The 22,864-nt window shown below is 40.7% G+C and overlaps 1 protein-coding gene across 1 annotated transcript; it reads left to right on the top strand.

Moving 5' to 3' along the window:
* Positions 1–1,883: 1,883 nt before the first annotated feature.
* On the top strand, positions 1,884–21,831 carry EEF1E1 (eukaryotic translation elongation factor 1 epsilon 1). The gene is made up of 4 exons (XM_071553282.1): positions 1,884–2,009; positions 4,486–4,686; positions 12,497–12,592; positions 21,195–21,831. Exons 1-4 carry the CDS (start codon positions 1,917–1,919, stop codon positions 21,333–21,335), a joined length of 531 nt encoding a protein of 176 aa, XP_071409383.1. The 5' UTR covers positions 1,884–1,916; the 3' UTR covers positions 21,336–21,831.
* The last annotated feature ends 1,033 nt before the right edge of the window (positions 21,832–22,864 follow it).

Consider the following 22,864-nt stretch of genomic DNA (forward strand, 5'->3'; position numbering starts at 1 on the left):
ATTCACTGATATCACACGGCTGGAGTACCACTAGAACACTGCTGGAACACTAAGACTTTCAAAATATTGCTGAGGGAAAGGAGCTGAAGAATGAAAAATCTTTGCAAAGAACAATGCCATTTTTAAGGCAGAGCAATTTTTTTTTTAAGTGCTTGCAGATGTTAATATAAAAGACCATAAAAATTCCTTGAAAAGCTTAAAAATCCACTCACAATCTCACATGGGCTTTGCAGCCAGAGGAAGGCTCAGCGTCCACTTTCAGACTTTTTGTGCAACAGAAGGTACAAATCTAAAAGTCACCTTGTATCAAGATAAAGTGGTTCACTGGAGAAACAGGACATTTGTCAGGATCATCTTATCTGAGATGACTAATGCAGTGATAGCCCTGAGTCTGTAGTGCAAAATGGTCAGTAGTAGGACATGACCAGCTCGTTCTTTACAGTAAAAAATGTTAGTTTGGTATTTAATAGTCTTCTATCAAGAATAGCACTTTGATACTCTGCACAAATAGACCTGCCAATCTAAAAGTGTTTTAATTCCTAACATTTATGATCAGACACAAAGTATGACACCTCCAGCAGAACATCTTCCACTGGTAAGGTGATTAAATCGTGTCTTCATCAAGCCTCAAATACACAAATGTGCAGAAAAATCAGGCTGTTTCATGGCCAGCTGAGATTTTGGGGGGGTTATCTCTTAATTTCACTGCTACTATTAACAGTGGTGATTAACATGATGTTATTAACTCTGCTTCTATCCCTCCCTTACTTTGATGCCCTTGGGTAGCAGTTTGGTTCTGTCCAATCTTCCTTAGTTTCTCCAGATCCCTGGAGCTCTCCCCAAAACTTTGGCTTCTCTGCTAAATGTAGCTACACTTGGACAAGATTCAGCATTAGCCCTGATTCCTGAGAAACCCTTCACTCCCTGAGAAACCCTGGAAAAGGGAGTGAAGGGTCAGTGTGAGTCACCTCAGGGGGCAGCTCTTGATGTGGCAGAGACATCAATGGAGCCAAGGGATAGGAATACCAGGACATGGAGAGGGAGGGATGTTGAGCACGAAGGTGGAGTGTGTCCAGAGAAGGGCAACAGGGCTGGGGAAGAGTTTGGAGCACAAGTCCTATGAGGAGGAGCTGAGAGTTTTGGCCTGGAGAAAAGGATGCTCAGGGGTGACCTTATCGCTCTCTACAATCCCCCGACAGGTGTGGCCAGGTGGGGGTCGGGCTCTTCTCCCAGGAGATAAGAGGACATAGCCTTAAACTGCGCCAGAGGAGGTTCAGGTTGGGCATGAGATTTTCTTCACAGAAACAGGGATCGGACATTGGAATGCGCTGCCCAGGGAGGTGGTGGAGTCACCGTGCCTGGGGCGGGGGGTTCAAGGAAACACTGGGCATGGCGCTGAGCGCCACGGTCTGGCTGCCACGGTGGTGGCGTCGGGCCGTAGTTTGGCCTCGATGGCCTCAGTAAGGCCTTTCCAAGCCAGTCAATTCCGTAATGCCCTCACAGCTGCACAGCCCCGACACTGTCACGGCCCCGGGCGGGGCGGGACTGGCAGGCCACGCCCCCTACTGAGACCACGCCCCGATAAGGACACGCCCCTTTGCTGAGGCCACGCTCCCTCCCTCGGACAGGCTCCTACCCCACACTGCGGCCACGCCCCTTCCCCGCTCAGGCCACGCCCTCTCACTGAGGCCACGCCCCTCGGGTTGAGCGCGGCTGCGCATGCGCTGTGCCCGACCCCACCGCTCCTCCCCGCCTCCGAAGAGCAGCAAGGCCACACCTTCCCCGTCATCTGATTGGCTGGCCGTGTCCCTCGGACCAATGGCCGCGGCGCTTCTTGCTGCGTCGCGGCGCCTCCGCCCGCCAATGGGGCGCGCGGTTGTTGCCGCTCGTCCCGCGTGCCGCGCACTCCGTCCAAGATGGCGGCGCCGGGGGCGGCGGAGCTGGAGCTGCTGGAGCGGCTGCTGGGGCTGCCGGGCGGGAACAAGTACGGCGTGCAGGGGCAGCGGAAGGTGAAGGGAGCGAGGAGGGGCCGGGAGCGGGCGGCGGCGCGCGCGGGACAGCGTCCCCTGCCCTCCCTTCCCTGCTCTCTGTTCCCTGGCCTGTCTTCCCTGAGGGTTGTCCCCCCGGCTCTTCCCCTCACGCCTCCTCCGGCGATTCCCGCCCCACAGCGGGGCGGCGGTGGCCGCCTGTGCCTCCTCCAGCCTTTCCTTCCTCGCTCCCGTGTGCTGTGGGTGGTGCAGGGCCTCGCTGCCCGCGGCCCTCTGAGCTCGAACCCTCTGCCCGTGAAAAGGGTGTCGTGTGTCGGGGAAGGGGTGTCGGCTTGAGATGTGTTTGTTCCTGCAGCGCTGCCCTTTTGTCTGTCTTTTCCCGATGCCCGTGCGAGTTACATCTGTGCTGGTGAAATTACATGGAAAAAAATACCATAGAATCATAGAATGGACTGTGTTGGAAGAGAGATCTGGGAGATCAAGCCCAACCTTTGATCCAACCAGACCATGGCACTGAGTGCCACTGAGAATCCACCACCTCTGTGGGCAGGCCCAGATGGAATGTGTTTGTAGTGAGGACCTGCTGCTTTTGGATAATTTGCTCGTAAATGTTTTATTCTTATAAATTATTCCTATGAGAAAGGAGATCTAGAGAGGTGGGGCCTGTCCTGCCTGCAGTGAGAGGACCGGGGGAAAGGGCCTTAAACAGAGACAGGGGAGATTCAGATCAGATGTTAGAAAAAATTTGTTCCCTGTGGTCAGGCATTGGGATAAGTTGCCCAGGGAGGTGGTGGAGTCACCATCCCTGGAGGTGTTTAAGAGACATCTGGATCTGGCACTGGGTAAATGTGGTTTTGTGGTTCTGAGGTTACAGGGGCAGTGCTGGGCTGGACCTGATGATCTTGAAGGTCTCCTCCAACCTTGATCATTCTTCGAGATCTCTTCGTGTTTTGAAGTTTGTATGGAAACATCAAGTTCTGTGGTTTAAGAGGCACCTGAGGCATAAAACAATGTAATAATAGGGCAGAAAGTGTCACAAATTTGTGAGGCCCTTTACATGATACTCCCTTCTGGAGAAGGTCAGTGGAGAAAAGGAACTGTGTATTTTCCTTATGGTTTGGGGGGTTTAATTGACTATTTATGATCAGAGTCCCGTATATCTGTGTGTAATTTTTAGTTGCTAAAGCTGCCTTAAATTATTTAACAACCTGACCAATACTTAGTGCTATTTGCTGTAAAGCCCAAGGCTGGGGGGAAAAAATAACTGGATTTGTCTGTAATTTTTCTGTCTGCGTGTTCAGTGGAAAAAAACTTATTAGTAGTCAAAGAATTTTATGCAACTACAAAAATATTATGCTTCAAACTTAGATTTAATAAATCTGAACATAAACAGACTGCTCTGTGTGGTCAGATACTTTAAAAAAACCAGTATTGTATTTTAATCAATTTCTGTCATTTGGTATCATAAATGACTGAATGGACTTGCAGTGAGTTTTGATTCATTCACTTCATTTCTTGACTCAGTGGTTCAGTTTCCTTTCTCACAGTTTGGCACGTGCTGCTGTCACTAACAGACATGGATAGAGACATGGAGCTGTGTTGGGTTGTCCTCCCACTGCCAGGGAGCTGCTGCCTCCTGTCAGGGTGTTTGGGAATGGCACAGTGAGAGTGAATAAGAATTTCAGTAGGTGTGGTCGCTGCAGTGTCCTCGATCAGAGAGAAGTTGGATGCCACTGACTTTACAGTCTTCACTTAGTCCTGAATTTGAGAGGGAGTTAAAGTTAGTTAATAAACTTTGTGCCAGGTTTGGAACAAGCAATACTATTTATGGCTAATCTAGTCAGAATTTGAGTAATTGGAGCTAAAGGTGTCGTGGTTTGTTCATGTTCTTCTTCTGTTAAGAACTGAAAGTAAACCACCCCAAGGAGTGAAAAGCAGCCTTGGTTTTGATGGTACTGCCTTTACTAGGAGTGCTTCTAAATTCTGATACATTGAATCATAGAATGGATTGGGTTGGAAAAGCCCTCCGAGATCATCAAGTCCAACCCTTGGTCCAACTCCAGTCCCTTTACCAGATCATGGCACTCAGTGCCATGGCCAATCTCACCTTAAAAACCTCGAGGGATGGGGAATCCACCCCCTCTCTGGGCAGCCCATTCCAATGCCTGAGCACTCTCTCTGCAAAGGATTTTTTTCTGCTCTCCAACTTCAATTTCCCCTGGCAGAGCTTGAGCCCATCGTGCCCCCTTGTCCTATTGCTGAGTGCCTGGGAGAAGAGACCAACCTCCACCTGGCCAGAACTTCCCTTCAGGGCGTTCCAGACAGTGCTGAGGTCACCTCTGAGCCTCCTCTTCTCCAGGCTAAACACCCCCAGCTCCCTCAGTCCTTGCTGAGTGCTTTAAATATCCTTTTGAGGAGCTGTAAAAACCAATAGCTATTCATTTAGAGACTGCTTTTTTCAATTAGCTGATTAATCTTAAGTTTTTCCCCACTTCAGGTTCCTGTTCTCCAAACCAACAGTGGCCCTGGGCTGACAGGGCTGGTGACCATCGCTGCCCACCTGGTCAGGCGGGCCAGGAAGGAGCAGCTGCTCGGCAGCACCGCCGAGGAGAAGGCTGTGGTCCAGCAGTGGCTGGAATACAGAGTGACTCGAGTAAATGGAGGCTCTAGTAAGGAAGATACTAGAATCATTCTGAAGGTAAGGAATACCTAATTACCTGGGCACTCAATTTTGGAGTGATTAGACCTGGAAGAAGGTTACAGTGTGTGTGAATGTCCAGTTAATAATTAACTGAGCAAACACTAAAAGCTTCACAGTACCATTAAGTACTGGCTTTTATTCTGCCAGTTGCTTTTCACTTTTAGTGACCTGAAACAGGAGGGAAAACAGCTAAACCTGTAAAATGTATGAAGCAGAGCAAGGCATTCCATGTAGTTTAGAGAATGTTCAGCTGCCTGTGGAAGATGCCAGTTTCTCACTGTCTTCATAAGGCCTTGGTTGTAAACAAGTTGGTGTTGCATTTCAAGGTTCCCTTTCTCTGATTGTTTGAACAACTATTCTTATTTTTTTTGTACTTATGGAATACAGGCCATGCTTGATGTTGTGGTGATTGGCATTGATGCCAGAATGAGTTATTGGACAGAATTCTGTGTGAAAGTGAAATCATAAAGGAACCTGTGCCAAACTGCCCTTTACATCGAGTTACTTTGTATGGAGACCTTGCTTGGTGTGCTGTTACTAAACTTTTCCTGCAGTCTGAAGCTTCCTTCCTCTTGAACAGGTGGAAGCAGAAAAGAAAATCTCAAGGGTCACCCTGTTATTTGAGCAGCCAGATGGCAAGGAGTAGATAGCAAAACTTACTCTGTTTATCTTCTTACTCCTTGTGACTGTTGATTAGTGTTTTTGCAGTCTTGTGGGAACAACTTGAAAAGAAAATTTGCTTTAACACTGTTAAGTGCTGAGGGCGCTGTTTACTAAGCATGTAGTGAAATTCAATCAGTTTTCACAGTGGTTATTTAACTTTGAAAGTATGTTTTAGATGGAAGGTTATACTGCTCAGTCCTACTAGTGAGTCTGGGTTTAGAAGTAGCTTTCGTTGACTTTAGTTTGACTTTGGTTTGCATCTTAAAATGATGCAAAGCAAAACTTTGTTATTAATCTGTTGCCCTCTTCAAGCTGACAGCCAGCCTGATCTTGAGGACTTGGAATGTCATGCCTGCTTTACCAACCTGGTGAAAGTCCTGAAAACCATTTCTCTCACTTACACCCCAAATTATCTGAGCTATCTTGATTTCCTTGTGTTTAGGGAATATCTTCCATTGGTTAATTATCACAGAATCACAGAATGGATTGGGTTGGAAAAGACCTCCAAGAGCATCAAGTCCAACCCTTGGTCCAACTCCAGTCCCTTTACCAGATCATGGCACTCAGTGCCACGGCCAATCTCAGTTGAAAAACCTCCAGGGATGGGGAATCCACCCCCTCTCTGGGCAGCCCATTCCAATGCCTGAGCACTCTCTCTGCAAAGAATTTTTTCTGCTCTCCAACTTCAATTTCCCCTGGCAGAGCTTGAGCCCATCGTGCCCCCTTGTCCTATTGCTGAGTGCCTGGGAGAAGAGACCAACCCCCACCTGGCCAGAACTTCCCTTCAGGGAGTTCTAGACAGTGCTGAGGTCACCTCTGAGCCTCCTCTTCTCCAGGCTAAACACCCCCAGCTCCCTCAGCCTCTCCCCACAGCACTTGTGCTCCAGTCCCTTCTCCAGCCTCGTTGCTCTTCTCTGGCCCCACTCCAGCCCCTCAATATTATGAGTTTGTTTACATTGCTTCTGTTTTTGTAACATCCCTGCTCTAATTTCCTGTATGAAAATGTTACCAAAACCTCACAGTCCTGGTTAGTCTACAGATATCACATGGAAACTCTTCCCCGTTGGGATTTTCAGAACTTGATTGAAGGGGGCATTGACTAATCAGGATTTAATTTTGGGTTTACCTGTGGCCCTTGGAGGTTCCTGTTACCTACCTGTTTTTAAAAAAAGTTTTATAACAAGTTTCATACAGTTTCAGTCATTTTTTGAACAAACTTGTGATGCTTCCTCTTCTCCTGAACTATGAGAAGACCATATGGGAACAGATAACTGACTTTTATTTTCCTCTTTTGCCCTTCTGTGATATAAAAACCAAAAGCAGTTCTTTGTTTTCTTACAACAAAATACATCTGCTCTGAGTGGCTTTGGTGTTGGTATCTACATTGTCAGCACAGACATGCAGGCAATTTGCAGAACTGCATTTCAGTATGAAAGCCAGATGCAGAGATAGGGCAGTTTTGTGCTGGAACTGGTGTCTCTCTTCAGTTTTTGCCTTAGCAACACTGGCTGTGTAGAAAGGACAATATACTGAAATACAGGTAAGTAGATAAATCAAGTGTGTCCAAGGAAATTTCCTTACTGAGAAACAATCAGTGTCACTCGATGGAGAATCTCTGCCTTTAAGTATAGACTAATAGATTATTATCATTTTAAAGTGTTCCTGTGCTTTTTTTTTTACTTAGCAAGTGTTGAATAATTACAATTTATTTTAACACAGGGCTGCTGTGGAATTGTTCCAGCTCTAGTAATTTCATAGTATAGCAATTAAGGAACTTTTTTTTTAATTTGTTCTCTTGCCACCACGATTAATCAGGAAAAGAGGCAGCCTACCATTAAAATATACTCTGCCAAAAGGGAGTATGGGTGGGAAAAAAAAGAAGAAAAACTGAAATAGGGAGGGAAGTCTGAGGCTGTAGTTTTACAACGTGTGTGGAATCCACAATGGCAGTCTCGGGACAGTTGCAGCCCAGAGCCACAATTTATAATAAGCTGTGCCAAAAACAGTTCAGTTGCTTCTGCTGCAAACTTGAGGCTCTATTTAACCCTTAACTGAGGAGATGTGGTTCTGCAAAATGTCAATAAGTTACTGGTGTAATGTTTGTTAATTTGAACAGGAAGGATCTGTTTGCCTTAGGAAAATGGGTTCTTAAGTCTGTGTGTTGCCTAAACCTGTTACTTGGCATGAAAACAGAAACAGACAATCTCAACTGGGTTTTTGTGTTCCTTCAGAGCAAATGCCACACTGATCAGAACAGGTCAATAGAAGGGCTTGTGGTTTTGTGTAAATTTAGATTTGTGCTTCTCTACTGGTCAAAATAAATGAGAGCAGTACTTCTGACTGTTCTGTAGCAGATATGTGGGGATGATGAATGTCAGTAGCAGTGATAACATAATACCCCATGCATTATGTCAACTTTCTTTTCCACAGAATAAAAGAGTATTTTCCTTTGTTCTTTGATGTTTTGTTGGTGGTAACTTAAGCTACATAAGGAAAAAAAATCTGAAAATTACTGAGTCATCGTGCTTGATAACTAGTAGTTTTTCTGCTCCTCAGGGAAGGAATTGAGGACCTTTGTGAACCACTTGTGCCATCAAATGTCTACTTAGACTTCGATGAACTCTGTTCAGAAGATTTTAGTGTCTCTGTTTTGTCAATTTTAGGTATTTAAAACTTGTGTATTTTTCATTCCCCACTTCATCTCTGGGCATATTCAGCATCTGCTGAGTAACTGGGAGCATCCACAGAAATGTAGCACGCTCTGCTCCCTGAAGGATAATTAAAAGCAAGAAATTTTGTGTACTACTTTGTTCCTCATGCAGAGGAGTGTTCCATGATTTCAGCCAACTTAATCCCAATCTCCTGTGCTGTCCAGCTGTCAGCATGAAATACAGTTAGAAATTTGAATAAGAAACCTTCTTATCTAATCTGATCATCCTGTCTAATGTGTTTGCTTGAAAAATTACTGTTTGCACAGATACAGAAACAGGTTAGTCCATGCTCTGTCCATGCTGTTAATCCACAGTTCATGTACACTGTTTTTTGTTAGAGTTCTAAATGGGATGCTTACTTTGGCAGGCTTGCCCAGGTGTTTTTGAAACTTCAACTTTCTGGGTTCACTTCTCTACCTCTTCTTTTAGCACCAGGGTATTTTTGTGCATTTACAGGTTAAACAATTGAATTTTGATTATTGGAACAATATTTTTTTGTCTGATTATTCAACTGAGTATGTTGAATATAATGTTCCTCTAGACCAAGTCTAGCTCATAATTTGCTGCTAAGACAAAAGATTTTTGCACGAGAATTAAAAACATGGCTAAGCACCAACAGTGCAGTTCTGCTTTTCCTGGATGTGGCTGCAGAAACCCCTTCTTGGGTTCTGCACTGTCAGGGGCTTTCATGAGGCATTTGAGAGTGCTCAGCTTTTTGTCTTTGCATGGTGTGATAGACATAAAGGCATTCAGGGCATAAATGACCTTAAGAATCTTGCTGACTGAAAGGACGTGCCTCTGTGTGTAAGGGAAGTACAAACACCAGCAGGATGTTGTGGACAAAATATCCAAAACAAACTCACACTATGATGAGGTCCATTGTAACCCACTGAGTCTTGGTAAGAAGGAACTGTTGCTTATCCAAGCTGCTGTTCCAACCTGCAGGGGCTGAAAGGGATTCAGGTGCATTAGTGGATTAAATGAATTACAGATAATTAGATTACATATTTAAAAGATAGTAAGCATTTCTGTGGGCTGGTCAGAAGTGAGCCAGGGATGGGATGTTGTGGAGCTGTCACAGTTGGCTTAGGAAAATAGGTTTGTGTTGCCTAAACCTGTTACTTGGCATGAAAACAATTGGATTTTTTTTTCCACAGAACAGGCAAATGGAAATCCATTGGTTAGTCCATAAATAATGCAGTATCTCTATCTCATCTTCCATTACTTTTTTACCCTCATATCTAAAAATGAAATTTTAATTGCTGCATTTGTTCAGTGTATATTAGTTCATTGTACTGAGCTGTGCCATAAATACCTATTGGAAGTTTGAGTTTCCTGAGGTATTGCAACAGTAAGTTTACAGTTACAAGCAAATTCCAAGACTGTGGAGTTCAGTACATGAAAGACATAGTTAGAGATAAAAGCAAACAGACCTGAATTTCCTGCATGTAATAGAAATTCAGTGGAGTTTTGTGTTCATATTTTCATTAATCTCCCTAGGACAGGGACACTATTTCACTTTAATACCATGGTCACTTAAGAAAACTTGACTTTCAGGAGTTTTAACTCAGTTGGCTACAAGCCAGTAATATAATCATCCCTGGGAAGCATAACCCGTGAGGGAAGATTAACTCAGTGTGCCCAATGCACATGGAAAAGAAATTACTGTGGTGCTTCTGAATTATCTTGACTTGAAGAATGAAATAGGAATATCTGTCTGGATTTCACAGGAGGAAAGTACATGTTCAACACCAGAATTGTAAACTAATGCAAATTTATACAAGATTAAACCATTTTTGTCAAATTGAATTTGCTCAGTTAACTGACTTCATAAAGTTTGATGAACCAGAATAAATAATTGTTCACGCTGTAATGGCTTACCTTGTCTTTAAAGTTTTGGGTTGTTGTGGTTTTTTATTGATGACTATTTTGAGTGTACACACTCATTATAAAACTCAGAATTAGCATGATGTAGTTTCTTTGATGCAGAAATCCAAAATCTGAGCAGGGAAGTAACTGTGGTGAATTGTACCTTCAGAGATTATGAGCTTTTTATTTTACAAAATCCTCATTCCATAGCCTAGGCTAAGAAAAACAGGGATGTGAGGGGGGAAATACAATTTAAGTGGTGTTAATTTTTATTATAATGCATGTGGAAAGTCTGATTAATTGAATTGAAAATTGCTACTCAGAGGTCTCTGTCAGAACAGACAAGTCTATGGTTTGTTTTTTTCTAGTAAACCTGTCTCTAGGTTGGTTGTTTTGTTTTCTTCCTGCAAGTTTTGTCTTCTTAACATTGCCTTTGCCTTTGTTTTTTGTGTAGGAAATTCCACAGAACTGTAGTTACATGTTTAAGGTAATTTGAGCACTGACTAACATGAACAAAGCAGTAAACCAGTCCAAAGAAAAGATTGCCAGGGGCAGTTGACCTTACAGAATTTTAACTATGCAGGGGTTAATATTTTTCCCTGATTTGCTCTAATAAAAGAAATCAAAGCAGACATGAGGATGGTTAAATATTACAGAAGTACAAGAGTCCTGTCATGAAGAGGTTATCACAGGAATAGTAAGGTGGCATAATGGAGTCAAACTCATCAAATGCAAATGCAAGGTCAGTTGTCTTAAAGTCTCAGCATTTCAGTTTTGTGTTAGTTTTGTTTTATTTTTAGTATATGCACTGTGGGATATCTCTGTATCAGTAAAATTATGTAACCACAAAAAGTGCAACATGCATGAGGCTAAATATAATTTCTACACTGTTCACTAATTATTAACCCCTTCTCCTTGCCTTAGATGTTTTTAATTCTTTTTAATAAACAGCTGTCTTAAAATGGAATGTGCTGTAATTGAGACTGAAAAGTTAAAATTTTTTTAAATGTTAGTTATGTTTAAGCTGCTTACCTCTGGTTTTGGGGCAGGGAGTGGCTTAAGGAGATGTCTGAGGGAGAAAAAAGTCAGTGCACAGCTCACAAGGAGAGTTTCCAAATCCAAGGACAGGCTGGGAAACTGTTTCTGTACATTTCTGAAAAGAATAATGTAAAACTAAAGCTTGCTTATGCTGGGATCAGCAAAAAGTGGGCAGTTTTGTTTGTGGTTATATTTCTTCCTTTAAGGGGAAGTAGGAACAGAGAGGTGATCACAGATTGGATGAGAAGCAGGTCAGATGTGGAGAAAAGGAAGGACAGGTAAAGAGGGAGAGTTGATGTGTGATGATGCCCCTGTTCTCAAACTGACAAGCTTGAGCAACAATGAGTCTGTCAGCTCTTGTTTTCTGGCAGGGAATTATTGCATACAAAAAGCCATGAAAAGGGGTCTTTTCTGTAATACAGGTTTGAAATATTTATTTACTGAACCTGAATGGAAGCCTCCCCCTATTTCCTGATGGGGAATAGTTGAGACATGATATTAAAATGCTGAAGCAGTGCCCTGTTTTTAGAGACTTGGAAAGGAGCTGAATTGACAGTGTCACTCACTAAGAATTGCTGGCAGTGATTTCAAGATTAATGACAGCAGGTGCCAAGTGGTACCAGCTGATGGATACCAAGTTCCCAGCATTAAGCTTGAAACACTTTTGTCTCCCACTCCACTCTCCCTGATTCTCCCAGGCACTCAGCAATAGGACAAGGGGGCACGGGCTCAAGCTCTGCCAGGGGAAATTTAAGTTGGATATCAGAAAAAAATTATTTCCAGAGAGAGTGCTCAGGCATTGGAATGGGCTGCCCAGAGAGGGGTTGGATTCCCCATCCCTGGAGGTTTTTAAACTGAGATTGGCCGTGGCACTGAGTGCCATGATCTGGTAAAGAGACTGGAGTTGGACCAAGGGTTGGACTTGATGATCTCAGAGGTCTTTTCCAACCCAATCCATTCTATGATTTGGAGTTCAGCACCTTGCTGACCAGGTGCACTGAGTGAGTCCTGGAGAGCAGGAGTTGCTGCTGGAGGAGCAGCTCCCCTTTGATCCCAGGACTGCATTTTCTACTAATCAAATGTTAAACATATAACAGCAGTACTTTTGAGTCACTTGTTCTCATAAAAATACCCACAACTCTTTCAGTTTTGAATTCCAGTAATTCAAAGCCAAGAAGAGACAGATTTGAAAGTATTTCTGTGGAGTCAGATTAAAATAAATTGCACTGGTGTATTTACAAAAAATTGACTAGATGTAAATCACTTTTTTTAGACACCAGCATTTAAATGCTTCCTAATTCTTGCTGTCAAAGAATGGTGATATTTTAGTTTATCTTCTCACTCAGTCTTTAGAATCTTTCTTCTTTTATTGTTTTCCTCATTTGCTGATTTGGGCTAATTTAAAGCTGGGATTTATTTTATATGCATGGTCTCCAAAGGAAGTTTTTATTATTTTTAACAATGCCTTTAATACATTGTTTCACAAAGTCAATATTACAACAGCATAATAACTTTTTCCTTTTTAGGAACTTAACATGCACCTTGAAGATAAAGTCTACCTTGCAGGAAACATTTTTACCTTAGCAGACATTCTGATGTACTATGGATTGCACCATATCATGGTAAGCATTAGTTGCATTATTTTTATATGTACAACTCTCACAATTGTTATTTATCAGAACAGAGAAAAAAAACCTTGGTTTTAAATTGTTTACTTTAATATTTTGCTGTGGATCTGTCAAAAGAAGTGTTTTACCTGTAGTGTCCAGAATGCTTTAGTTTCCTCTGTATAATGTAGCAAGGATGATACCTATTTTTTCTAGGCTTGAGGACTTTTAATTGTTCAAGTTTGAAACGTGGCTGCTTACAGAATTACGTGGAGAAATAAATAAATTAAACTAAAAAGATGTGTCAGATGCCTGTAAATGAAGCTCCTGAGGGATGAAATGCATATAAAAAGGTTAGAGCCATAACAAATTGTCACTTGTGTTTCAAGACTTGAATGATAAGTCTTGATAAAGGTACATAATAAAATAACATGGGAAGCTGGTGCTTAGGAGATGGGGGAAAAAAAATCACAAGAAAACCCAAAAATAAGTTTGTCCTGAATGGGGAAGATGTTGAGATTCTTTGTAGTCAGCTCAAAAGGTATTGCACCTTCAGTTCTGAACCTCGTATGTTAATTAAAGATAAAGCAGTAAAAGTTACTTGCATTTGGTGCTGGAATGCATTTGGAAATGAGCCATTGTCATTCTCTGGAGTGGGTGTGTCTGGGTTTAGCCCAACCTCCCCTGCCAAGCCAGAACTGCCCACCTCCCTCCCTCCCTCCCTCCCAAAGTCTTCACAGCAAAGGAAAAAAAAACTGAAAAGAAAGCAAGAAACTCAAAGAAAACCGAACTGAATTAAAACAGAAATTATATTTTCTAACATCCACAACCACATGTGCAATTAGTACACACCATTTGGGGGGGGGCCCAGGGAAAAAGGCAAGAGGGAATGGGTAACAAGGAATAAGGAGGGACAAAAACAAGAAAAACGCCCCCACAAAACAGACAAATACAGTCAAAAACTTTAGAAAGGAGGGAAACTGGCCAAGATACAGTCCATGAGGAAACCAACTGAAACAAGGGGCCATCTAGGTTCCTCCTGGTCCTCCAAGCTTTACTGGAAGAAGGAAGACTAAACAACTTCCTATCTCCCTTCTCTCTCTGTTACGTGGAAAACACGTGTGGAATACTTATGTAATGTCCTCTCCCCTAGTTACACCTGGTTACTAAGGAAGCCATGGATCAAACCCATCACAGGGTGCAACTAAAGAAAGCAAAGGACTTACAGGAGAAGGTCTACGAAATTCTTGGGAGAAGATGAAATCCGTCAGTTTTCCATTAGAAAATGTGGGGAGGGCAGGATAATTAAAGAAGATGCCTCTGACAGATGCACGTGTGACTGGGAATCAGTGAATTCAATGAACTGGGTGAATGGGTACTGTTATACAATTAAAAGCAGAGCTCTGGGAGAAGAGTGGAAGAACATTTCAAAATGGAGGCAGAGGGGAGGGGGAATCAAGTTGTGAAATACTACCAAAAAGAGAGAGAATTTTATGTATCTGTATCATGACTGTCCAGAGTAAAAGTTCAAATGGTAGAGTCAAGCAGAGGAGCAGGAAGCTTCATTTCAGAAGGTTTTTGAAAACAGGCTAGAGTAAGTCACTTAGAATTAGTTCTGTTAAATCATATTTGCCTTGTAAAATATCCTAAGTAGTAGATCGATGTGTTGACTAAAGTGTCAGAATGGGTTACCTTTCTCATAATGCAGATGTAGAAAAAATGCTTAAGTACTTTCTAAAAATATGACTCTATATACTGGAAGAGAGTGTGAGTTCATATGAGATTTAAAAAAAAAAACTTAGGGGAAAATCCAAGCATTTTTAAATTTAGAGTTTGCTCTAGAGTAGAATACCTAATCAAGAGGAAAAGATACAAGTTATTGCTTTGGGAAATAGAACAGATGGTAAAAACAAATGACTTGGTGCTCCTGGGTGCCTGCAACCATCCAGACACTACTTGGGACAAGTTTATAGTACAGCATCTGTTTCTGAAGTGTTTGATTTCATGAAATATGATTTTCTGAATCAAGGTGTAAAGGTTAAGTTATGGAGTGACTATCTTAAACAGGAAAATCTGGAAGCCACTAACTAGGACTTACATATATTTTGAAGATTTCGGGATTGATTAATATTAGTACTTAGCCATAAAGGTAAGATCCTGAACTGCAGAATCCTGTGGTATTTGTTAAATGAATTTTATTTTCCCTGTAATAAGAAGAGAGTCTGTCCAGAGCTGCTTCTCTGCCCTGAGCATTTTGATGGAGACAGGGAAAGCTGCTGTATCCCATCATGGGATGTAGTCCAGGGTAGCAGTTTGTCATTGCTTCAGCAACATACCAATAAATGTTTCCTATAATCCTTTAAGGAAAGAGGTAGAAATGGGAATCACAGGGAGAGCCACAGATCTTGCTGCCCATCAAGTTGTGTAGGAAACTGATCTGAAAATATTGCTGATAATGACCTTTAAGGCCAATCTTTGTGCTTTTGATAGACTAAAACCCACATGCTAAAAGACATTAGAAATAGAACACTGGAAATATTACTGGCTCTGAATAAGCCAAGTAGTAAAACTTTAAAATGCTTCTGACGTACATTTCCTTGGAAAGGTTTTTAAGACCACCCAGTCCTGTTGCTCAATTCTTCAGCTGTGCTACCATCTTTTTTTCTTAGCATTTCTGAGTACCGATCATGCATCTTTGTATTCATTCACTCCTCCCATCTTCATTTTGCCCTTTCCATTCTCCAGAAAGGGTTCTGGAGTCTGAGTCTCTTCTATCCAGACTGAACCATTTGAGCTGACTGGCTGAGTTTGTCAACCAAACAGCAGCAACTCTGAATTCTGCAGTTTTGTGCTTTTCCTTCATTCTCCCTGTTCCTTTCTAGTTACCTTAATAAGGACAATAGTATGATGTGTTTAAAAATCCATATTGTGGCAAAAGAATCAGTATTTTAATCAGTGAGAGTCAGATTCACAGGTAGTGTTTAAGACTTTTTGCAGACAGGATCTCTTTTGAGTCTATTAATTAGAAATACATGCTCATAGTAATAAGGCAGGAAATAAATTGTATGCATTGTTGTTCTGCATCATAGTACAGATCACAAACACCCAAAAGTGTAATGCTTGATACCACCTGCCTTTTCATAGAATCATGGATTGGATTGGATTGGATTGGATTGGATTGGATTGGATTGGATTGGATTGGATTGGAAAAGACCTCCAAGATCAAGTCCAACCCTTGGTCCAACTCCAGGCCCTTTACCAGATCATGGCACTCAGTGCCACGGCCAATCTCAGTTTAAAAACCTCCAGGGATGGGGAATCCATCCCCCTCTCTGGGCAGCCCATTCCAATGCCTGAGCACTCTCTCTGGAAAGAATTTTTTTCTGATCTCCAAGTTAAATTTCCCCTGGCAGAGCTTGAGCCCATCGTGCCCCCTTGTCCTATTGCTGAGTGCCTGGGAGAAGAGACCAACCCCCACTTGGCCAGAACTTCCCTTCAGTCAGTGTGATCTACATTGTCATATGTAATTGATGTCTCTGTGTATGTAATGTAAATATTGTTGTCTTAGAGACACTTCAATTACTTAAATCCATGTGTGAATAAATACGATGAACAATGAAGTTCTTGTAGGTTAAAGCACAGATTGCAGAGAAAACATGAATTTGGAAGCATTGCTTGAGGATAGCTCAGGCAATCAGTAAGCATTAAATTCCCTCTTGGTAATGAACTTGTTTTTATATTTGTTTTTTAATTTAAATTTACAAAGAAAAAGTTTCATGATGCCTTTATTCTTAAGTATATAAGAACAGCACAAGTTGTCTTGCTGAACCTATGACACAAGTCTAGTTCTATATTAAGAGGAATAATCAATGTGAAGATCAATCTGTTTCTATACTTAAAAAATTTGTCAGAACCAAAAGTGGACTCAGATCTCTATGTCTGACTTCAAAATTTGTTTAATAAGGTCTGGAAAATAACTTATGGGTGAAGTTTTATATCTGCAAATGGAAGAAGCCTCAGTCAAAATTTTGCAGTCAAATTGAATACAATCAAGTGCAAAACAAACTGGGCTGTTCCCCTTGAGCCACAGCCCCTAATACTGAACTATAGTGAGACTGCAATAGTAGTCTATTTTGTAGTTATTTTTTTCCATGATGAACATTTCCTGTAGTAAACAGATTGCCATGAATTTTTGTTACTATTCACTGATAGGCTGCTTATTTTAGTACTGAGAAAACAGACTTTCCTTCTAAAGAATGATGCTAAAAATGTTTCTTAAACTGAATTGCAAAAAAAAAAAACGGTTTTTACTTAAAGATTTACTTTTAAGCTGTTCCTTTAACAGCAGTAAATGAGTCAAAACTATGTGAAAGCACATGGATGTCCTGAAATACACCATCCAGCTGTTGGGTTTTTTCTCTTTCTTCCATATCTAAAAGCTAAATGTAAGAAATGTAACAGTATTTTAGCCTTTTCTTGATGCTGAAGAGCTTCAGAAGTAGCCACGTATTTTTGGGGTTTCTGTGCACATGCTGGATGTGGGAATGGGAGTTTGTGCCTGCATCCCCAATGCTGTGGAAAGCAAATATAATTAAAGCTTGTGTATTTATAGCCCTTGCAGCAATTCTGAGAGTTGCATTGTTTGATGACCACCTTCATTCCCCTTTATGAGCTTTGTGGTGGAAGAACAAGACTTCCTTTTTTTTCATGACATGAAAAAAAAGCCTGTCAAATTGAGTGTCTGCTTCTTTGCTATTAAAATAATTGCTTTAATAGCAAATAATTATTTTAACAGCAGAACAGCAGCCTTTCTTAACTTGGGGGAATTATCTAATTTAATGAGGAAGAACAGAAAATACCCATCTAACAAAATGTTGTAAGAAATGCCATGGAAGTGATCTCTAAACAATTAACCTAAGAGTTATGTTCCAAGTAAAAAGTAGAGCATGCCACAAAGTGCTTTTTAATATATTTCACTGATAGAGCACATTATGTAAATAAGTAGAGAGATCTTTCTTCTTGTGCCTAGAGTGCAGAAAGGGGCTTTATTATGAGAGTAGCAGCCTGTTTTGCCCTTCAGATGGTTTTTCACTATGCTCACAGAATGAAAGAGGACTAGTTTTCTAGATTTTTATTTTTTATTTACATTGAGGAAATAAAAAGATTGAAAATTAGCAGTATAAAATTATGGGGAGAAAATACTGTGCCTGCTGCAAAATGTAAAGTTTAGTTCAGCATTTTCATGACCAAGTGCTTACCCATTAAAGACTTTGAAAAAAAATTACTGTAAACTCAAGGACCTTAGTCATCATTTAGTATCTGCTCATACTTACATACTTTTCTTCACATTGAGTATTTTATAGGTGGCCTAGCAGTACACACATTGTTCTTTTCCAGCTCTGTGTTACTTTGTGAATGGTTCTACAGCTTCATATTAAGCATCAGCTTCCTACTACCATTAATTATAAAGCACTGCAGGGGATCAAAAGCATCTTCCCTTAAATTGTACTGCATTTTTTTTTGGTCCTGAATATACTGCCCTTTCAGAAACTTGGGCAATTTGTGAATTACTGGGTGTTAGAATTAAATATCTTCCACTTCTTGTTTGTAAAATTCTGGAGGCTTTTTTTTCCCTTATTAGTGTTATTCTCTTCCACTCAGCTAATGCCAATAACTTTTATTTCTAGATCAGCAAAAATGTGGCTGATTTTAATTGATTTCTCTGTGCATTTCTATCAGACTGTACAGCTGCAGGAATAGTGTTAACATTTCCATGCTAGCAGCAAGAAAAGCAGATCTTCTCATACTGCCTAAACTGGGGCTCACAGCAGTTCAAAGCTGCAGAACTTTTTTGTGGAAATACACGTGTAGCGCTCTGCTTGTAGGTATGTGAGTTCCATAGGAAGAGCAGCTACTTGGCTTTAGGAGCCACAGGATTCTTGCTTTTATCATAGAATCACAGAATTGATTGGGCTGGAAAAGACCTCCAAGGTCATCAAGTCCAACCCTTGGTCCAACTCCAGTCCCTTTACCAGATCATGGCACTCAGTGCCACGGCCAATCTCACTTTAAAAACCTCCAGGGATGGGGAATCCACCCCCTCTCTGGGCAGGCCATTCCAATGCCTGATTACTCTCTCTGGAAAGAATTCTTTTCTGATCTCCAAGTTAAATTTCCCCTGTCAGAGCTTGAGTCTGTGCCCCCTTGTCCTATTGCTGAGTGCCTGGGAGAAGAGACCCTACTGGGTTAGAACTTCCCTTCAGGTAGTTAAATTCTGTTAATAGGGGTTTAGTGCTATGTGCCATTGGTTTAGAATCCCTTCCTGCAACTCCGTGAATTCTTCTTCCCTGGTAGTTTTCTGCTGGTTCATCTTCCAGTATTTTCATCTTCCTTATTTTCTTTTTGCCCTTACACATTTAAAAATTCCCAGTTCTCAACCAGCTGCTGGGCTGTGAGAGAGAACAGCAAGGGGAAGGGGCAAGTGTTAAAGGTAACTCGTGGAATCCAAAGGATGGTGTGTCACAAGGTGAAATTAAACATGAGACTTGGTTTGAAACAGCAGCTTTTCACTCGTACAGTGTAAGTGAACATGTATAGAGCTCTTTCTGTGATCTAAAACTCGTTCCAACAGATTTGTTTCCAGCTGTCCTGTGCCCAAGACCAAATTTGCAATGAACCTGCAGCATCCATAAAATCCAGCATTTGTAGAACAAAGCATCAGGAATATGCCATCTGTTTAGCTTTTGAGGAGGGCATTAACCTAGATTAGCTTGAGAAATCTAAACATGAAAAATATTAGCCATGTCTAGGTAGTGATTTGTCTGTTAAAACTGTCCTCTACAGATGGGCCCTTTTTCATTGGCTGCAGGCATTGTCAGGACTTAAGTTAAGCTTGATGAAAATGAACTGAGGGGAATCCTGCACTGATTGGTTTCAGTATTGGTGAGATAGAGTAGTTGATGTGAAGATCACATTTTGTTCTTGATGCAGGTTTTGTAGGCTCTTTTGAGGACTACCCCATTTGTAATTCAGTTGTAGTAGGTTAATGTGAAGAAAGAGATTGTTACCTAAACTGATAAGCTAACTTGATTACAGAGGCATTAGGAGACATGAAATTGCTAATCAAGGAGTAATACAAGAAATAAAGGATGGGAATAGTTTTGCAGGTGGCTTGAAACACTCTGAAGTAATAACAGACCTTGTTGTAGTGAAGCTTTGAGGATGCTGCAGACCTGAACTTAGAAGACTATCAGAGGTTGAGTTTGGATCTGTAACTGTAGATGGCTTTATCTGAGCCAGTCCTCTGATTAAGGACAGGCCTGAAGCTCTGCATGTATCTTAGCCACAATTCCTGTGCAAGGAGCTGTTGCAGTAGCTGTGGGATAGTTGGAAACTTCTTCCTGACTGATCTTGCAGCTGTTTAGATCTGGGCTGAAATAAGCAAGTGACTGTGCTCTCAACTTGAGAACTCCAGTGAACAATAGGACCTCAAACTGTAGGACTAGGTGATAATACTTACATATTTTTATGAAGCATGGACAGGTTTCCAGTTTGTTTTACTGTAGTAATTTGAATCATGCCACTGCTGTCTTAATGATGTGAGCTAGTACATCCAAACAATTAAGTGTTTTAGGCTATGCTGATTCTTAGTAACTTATTCCATGTTAGGCAATAATCAACTTCCAATTATCTATCCAGTCTCAAATTGCCTTTAAAAAACTTATTCCTGTACTTAGAATACACCTGGAAACACAAAGTAGTCAGTCTGCATGTGAGGCAAGACTGACTGCTAAATTATAACATGAAAGGGTTGTACATGTTGTGAAACTCTTTCCCTGCACCTCTCAATACTGTATTGCTGACCCCATGAATAGACAGATGCATTAAATCCAAGCAAGCTTTTCCCCCTCTTTATCATACATATCATTCCACTTCCAGGTCTGTTCATTTGAGTAAACAAAAGTTCATACATATCTTAGGCTTACATATTAGTATGTGAAAGTAAGATAAAATACTGCCAGACTGTAACAACTTCCTTGAGTTTAAATGTAAAACAGAAATATTTTTGAGCTGAGAAAGGGGTTTTTAAAACTGCAGGCAGTTTCTAAGGCCTACTGGCAGGTGCTAAATTAGTTCTGTGAGAAAGACCAACAGCTAGCAAAAACAAAAGAAGATAGAGAGGCTTTGGGTCATCCTGCCCATGGGAATGGAATGTTTGGAGAGATAAAGTTCTCATGGCAATCATGAACATTTGTCTAAAAGTGTCATCCAATTAAAAGCTGTGATGAGTTTTATAGACACTGTTATTCAACCTATAAGATAGAGCTATGGGTGGGAATTAAGGATATATATTGTGTAATTTAAAGTTAGAGCTTGGCTTTAGTTTTTGATCTTTCCCTGTCTTTTCTTTCTACATGAAGTAATTCAATAAACAATCTTTGTGTGTGATATCAGCGAGCTGTGCCTCATTAATCTCGTCAGCCACCACGATCTACAGCGTACTTTCACATTGAAATAATTTCTAAAACTGTCCATTCTTATTTTGCCCTACCACATGTTACGACACTGATGATGCAGTGCCTGATGTTACTGGTGCCTTGTATTTATTCCCATGCAGGTGGACCTCACAGTGCAAGAAAAGGAGCAGTACCTTAACGTGTCACGCTGGTTCAACCACATTCAGCATTACCCAGGAGTCCGACAGCATCTGTCCAACGTCGTCTTCATCAAGAACAGATTATACACTAATGCTCATTAAGGAAAACCTTAATGCTGTGTTAGAAGGAGGTTTGGGAGTTTAGAAGTTATACTGTCCAAAGCCTCTACTGGCAAGTGTTGTTTTGTAACCTTCTGTATGTGAACCAAAACTTCAGATAATACAGTTGCATTGAATTGCTGTTGCTCATTCAAGAATTCGAACTGAAGAATTGTATCATGTATCTGATTAAATACAACAATGGTAGAAAAATGGAAATTGAGTTTTAATTCACTATTTTTTAAAAATTTAAAGTTTCTTGAAGTAAATGCTCCTTTATAGGAAATAATTCGGGGTTTTCCTTCAATTATTCACTCCATTTGCTATTTATTGAATTTTTATGTATGTCATCCCACTTTCTTCTCATTTTGTTTTCCGTGGATGTTTACACTAGTTTTGTAAAAGTTAAGAGCTATATTGTGTGCCAAGGATGTGAAAAAGGGAACATGCAAATGTTACAAAGTATTTATGTGACTGAATAAATTATTTTAAAACTCTAGTTTTAATTTGGCTGTGAAACTTTCTAGTTTTTCATCAGTAAAAACATTTAAGATTTTAAAGGTCAGTTCAATTCCTACTTCATTTTGTGGTACACTGTTTTGATTCTAGAAGGATTTTCTTTCAAAGTGGATAGCAGAGTTAGTGTTCCTAAAGATCTTGTGTGTCCTTCACTTAGTTTTTTTGCAGAACTGTAAATGCAAGTTTCAAGAACACAACAACAAAAACCAACCAAAAACCTCAAGGTAATGAGCTGGTCTGTCAAGTTCACTAGCAATGTTTTAAAGTTGGTTTTAAAAACAACTACACTCTTGTTGACAAGTCATGCATTTGGATAGGTCATTTAATTGTAGAATGTGGTCCCTCCATTTTTATTTATAACAAATTTTAAAGTGCTAACTTTAGTTGGTTAATTACCTTATGCAAAATTCAGTTTACATTTCACATGAGAGAAATACAAAAATATTTTGGTGTTTTGACTGATAAATTGACTTCTACAGCAATATTTAGCAGACAGCTTCACTTTTATGTTCTTTCGTGTTGTGTGCTACTTTAGGAGCCTCCCACCCAGTAAATATAAATATAAAACTTGGATAGATGTTTGAGCATTTTCAATGTTACAATTCCCTTAAAAAAAACCAAAACAAACAAACCAGTAGATAGATAGTGAGATGATGTAATTAAAATACATCCTGACACACAAATGGACAGAAGAAAATTGTCAAGGTAAGCATAACCTGGACAATTCCATGTTCTGTTTTCTTGATATACATAATTTTTTTATAGAAGGTTTAGAGGCACACCGAGTTACTTTTAGAGTGAAAATAATTCAGAAATTTCTGATGATTTCCCACGGGACTTAATTCTCTGCTTCTGCCACGTCTCATGTTAGCTACTCTTATTCCTTGCTATTGCTGTTATTCCTTGTACTTACAAAGATCTCAAGGAAACTTTGAGATTTGTCCAAGAACTGTGGACTGGGCTTTAGTACAAATGTACATTACAGACTTGATGATCCAAATTTTTCCCATTTG

Source organism: Pithys albifrons, chromosome 4 (assembly GCF_047495875.1).
Source record: "Pithys albifrons albifrons isolate INPA30051 chromosome 4, PitAlb_v1, whole genome shotgun sequence".
Classification (NCBI taxonomy): Eukaryota; Metazoa; Chordata; class Aves; order Passeriformes; family Thamnophilidae; genus Pithys; species Pithys albifrons.

Bases quoted from the DNA above. Each gene is read 5' to 3' on its own strand.
- EEF1E1 (XM_071553282.1), top strand. From the start codon at position 1,917: ATGGCGGCGCCGGGGGCGGCGGAGCTGGAGCTGCTGGAGCGGCTGCTG. The intron at 2,010-4,485 runs GTGAAGGGAGCG...TCCCCACTTCAG, and splicing joins GCGTGCAGGGGCAGCGGAAG to GTTCCTGTTCTCCAAACCAA. The intron at 4,687-12,496 runs GTAAGGAATACC...TTTCCTTTTTAG, and splicing joins ATACTAGAATCATTCTGAAG to GAACTTAACATGCACCTTGA.